The sequence below is a fragment of the Lipotes vexillifer genome, unplaced genomic scaffold (assembly GCF_000442215.2).
Source record: "Lipotes vexillifer unplaced genomic scaffold, Lipotes_vexillifer_v1.1 scaffold1758, whole genome shotgun sequence".
Lineage (NCBI taxonomy): Eukaryota > Metazoa > Chordata > Mammalia > Artiodactyla > Lipotidae > Lipotes > Lipotes vexillifer.
The window spans coordinates 14850-18649 of NW_006781537.1; the positions used below are offsets into that span (position 1 = coordinate 14850).

A 3800-nucleotide genomic window follows, 5' to 3' on the forward strand; every position below is an offset into this window, starting at 1 on the left:
TCCTCGGACACCTGGGACACCATGAGGAGCTCCAGGCCAAAGATGGCGACCACCACGGCCAAGGTGGCCACGCTGCGGGCCACAGCCATGCCCGAGGCTAGCCTGGGCACGTGGGCCTGCCTCAGGTCTCGGAGGCAGTGCAGCTCAGCCTGGTTCGAGGTGGTGCAGAAGTGCCACAGCCCGAACAGATGGTCGTCGGCCAGGAGCCAGTGGCCATCGCAGATGGAGAGGGAGGTGAGGACCATGGCCAGGGAGGCGCAAAAGATGATGAGGGCCCGGATGGAGGGTTCAAAGAAGGACCGGCGGGGCCTCCTTTGAGCCAGCAGCTTCTGGGACTGGAAGACAGCACGGGGAAGCATGAGGGAGGGCCCCCGCCACATCCCACCAGCCTCCTCAGGGAAGACCCAGAGCACACCTTGTAGCTTCCGACAGCCACAGTTTCTGCTTCGGTCTCCCAGGATACCCGGGAAGCCCACCTTAGTCACAGCACAGACCCACCTCCTGGTGGGGCGGGGGGGACCCTACTCCCACCCACCTCGCATGCCTAGGACAAGCCTAGCACTTTCCTCCTCACATCTACTGGTCCCTCCACCTGAAAGGCCCTTCTCCCGGCTGCCCCCCTTTCTCCATTCTTCATGTCTCAGCTGAAACATCACCTCCTAGGAGAGGTCTGTCCTGCCCACTCAACCCACAACGGACCCCTCTGGTCACTCTCCGTCAGGAACCGTTCTGACAAGTTTTCCATTCCTGTCTGATTCATAGTGGGAGGGCAGGACCGTGTCCGCAGCACCCGGTGCCGGTGCCGTGCTCAAGAGCCACGAGGTCGAGTTTGCAGCTGCTGTCACTTCCATCTGAAGCTCCCTTTAAACCATCCCCTGCCCAGTCATAGCTTACGCCCTTTACAGTGTGTGTGGAAGCAGGCCAGGTCACGCCCCAGTTTGAGAGGTAAGCAAAGCACGCAGCTCATGCGTGACGGTCACTGCTGGGAAGCAAACCGAAAGGGGACTCGGGGGGTGAGCCCTATGGCACGTGCAAGTGGAAGCTTCCAGAGGCGGTCTGGGCCACCCCTCTCGGTGAGGGGCAGAAAGCAGAGCCACGCTCCCGGGAGGCCCCGGGATCCTTATGGATCCGGCTTGCTTTCAGCACTTCTAGTTAGGGTCCTGTCTCACTCTTAAACCTGAGTCTGGTGGAGTAGGGTGCTCCATGGTGGTGGGGGGACGGGGCGGGGTAGGTAAAAAGGGAAACTGTCACACACAGGTCAGGGGACCAGCCCAAGGGCATTCACCGAGATCACAGTAAAGCCTGGCACAGCTCCCCGACAACTGTATCATGTGTAGTGGGGGGGATGCACGCAGCCAGTAAGTACCTACTGGGGCCTTCGTGGGAGGGGCTCAGTAAGTGGTGAGAAGGGCTGGAGAGGCCAGAGGGACGCCCAAGGGCTCGGGACCCGACTCAGACCAGAGGCAAAGGCAGTCGGGGGCGCTGTAAAGAACACTCAGGCAGGGAGTCTGGGCTCTGGTTCTCAAACCGCATGCCCTTGTCTCCTTGAGGCCTCCAGGTGCTAAAGCAGGGGGCAGGAGGTCAGCTCCAGGCCCCTCACTTCAACCACAACAGGTCCCTCTTACCTGCTGGAGCCACTGGGAATCTAAGAATCTGTACTGGATTTCATTAGGAAAGAACGGCTCTACTAAGAAACAAACCAAGGGAACTTTGAAACCTCTGTGACTACAAACCATAAAGGTGTTTGTCTTTGCGAGGTTTCTTAACCTCTTTGCCCCTTATTTTCTCATCTGCTGTTCTGTAGTTACATTTTGTAGCAGGAGTTAGTGATCCCTGCAGAAAGAGTAACCATGGAGGCACCCGGAGTTTATAACTCCCTACAGGTTGATAAGTTTCTAGGATGGGAAAACCCCAGATGCAGGCAACAAGTCACAAGAACGCAGCACCCAGAGGCCTTTTGACCTCAGACATCACGCTCTCTGGAGAAAAAGCACATGCCATCCTACCCTCAGCCCCACCTGTCCTGCACACAGAGTGAACTTTAATCTCCAGGCCCTCAGACATCCCACTGGGATCCGGAAAAGACAGCTGACATCAGGTCATTTTCCCCCTCCCACCGCAAAGGAGGGCATCATTCAAACTCTGACACCAGTAAAACTCCCAAGGATTCAGTGAGATCATGTATATAAAGGTGCCCAGCACAGAAGCACTTCCTGATTAATATTAGTTACAGTAATAAGGTAACTCGGGAGTCCTCGTTCCTCACCACTGGCCCACACGCCGGCTGCCAGCACCTCTGTGAACTTCCAGTGATCCAGGGCCTGAAATCCTCTCCCGGAGGGCAGCTGGGCAGCAGCGTGGTCAGCGGAAGGTCCGTGGACCAGAGGGTATGAGGGCAGTCTAGCCCTGCCCCTGACCCACCAGCCTCTAGCTCTGTGACCTTGGGCAAATCACTTAAATCTCTTAGGGCCTGGACCATCTCCACTGAAAAAAAAAAGAAAAATGGAAGCATTTCCCTTTTTCATCCAGAGCCCCGAATGATCAGTAGTGACCTGTAGAACAGTGTCACTTGGCACTCCTGGGCCACTGAGGCCAATGCCGAGGTCTTGTCTTCCTCTGGAACCCAGGACCCCATCTGATCCCGTCAACCCCTAAGTAGTGGACACTTTGGGCTGCTCACTACTTTTCTCCACATCAAGCCCCCGCCCCGCGCCCCTGCGCTTTCCCCCACGCCCCCCCTTCCCAGTGCCCACTCAGCCCAGGCCCAGGTCAGACCCTCCCCCTCTTCAGCTGGAAATCTCTGCAGCCTCCTGAAGAGTAAGCCCGCTCCGCCTGCGTGACAGCAGGGCCCCAGGGCCCCGGGAGCCGGCCCGCTTGCCTTTTAGCTCTTTGGCCTCCGGCGAGCTATTTACCCCCTGAAGATAACAGTACCTGCCACCTGGCCCCCCGGGGGGAGCTGAAATGAGACCTAAGCACCCCAACCGTTTAGAACAGTCCCAGGCAGGCGATTAAGTGCTCCTAAGCATCAGCCCCGCCCCGCTTCTTTCACTAAAAGATCAAGTCTGTTTACCTGGCTGCTCTCCTGCCCTCCCCACCCCCGTTAATCCTGCCGCCGTTTCTTCACCTCTCAATCTAGCACTCGCTTCCCCAGACCGCTCCTAAATCCCGGTGTGCCCGTCTCTCCCCCGCAGGGCCGTCGGCTCCCGAAGGCGGGACCGCACCCGCTCCCACCCTCCTCACTGCCGGTCCCGGAGGCGGCTCGGCCGGGACCCCAGATTATGCCCAGAACGAGAGGAACTCGCTGCATCCGGCTCTAGGGTTGCGGTGTCCCGGCCACAAGGGGCTCGGGGCGCGGCCTGTGGGTGGAGTTTCTTCTGTTCGGGCCCAGAAGTCTGGTTCGACGCCATTCTGTCGCTGAACCGGCCGCCACGGGCGGCTTACTGCACCTGAGCCTCGGATACCGCATCTACAAAGTGGGCGCAGCGGCATCAGCCCCGGAGTCTGCGCTGCGGGGCGCCGAGCACTTGCAGGCAGAGGCTGCGGGCCGCTCTCACCGTCCCGACCGTCCAGTCGGGAGGTAAGGAGGCGGGACGCGTCCGCTAGGGAAGGGGGGGGGGGGGCGGGGGACGGGGAATGACAGGGTGGGACCTTCAGGGGCTAAAAGCAGGAACAGCCTGGGGGTGAGTAGTGGGACAGCGCAGAACCCACCCTCTTGCTTGACTGTCTCTGCCTTTTCTCCTCCACCTGTCCTGCTTCTAGGCCTGGCCAGCGTTGGGGAAAGAGGAATTGCGTAAAGAAAG

General features: G+C 59.3%; 1 protein-coding gene across 1 annotated transcript in view; it reads right to left on the bottom strand.

Moving 5' to 3' along the window:
• Positions 1–1205, bottom strand: part of LOC103080852 (voltage-dependent calcium channel gamma-like subunit) — a 5160-nt gene extending 3955 nt beyond the window's left edge. The window contains exons 1-2 of the mRNA XM_007454774.1: positions 1170–1205; positions 12–335 (exon numbers count right to left, since the gene is read on the bottom strand). Coding sequence (XP_007454836.1) covers positions 12–335; positions 1170–1205 — 360 coding nt within the window. The remainder of the gene's footprint in view (positions 1–11; positions 336–1169) is intronic.
• Between the last annotated feature and the right edge of the window lie 2595 nt (positions 1206–3800).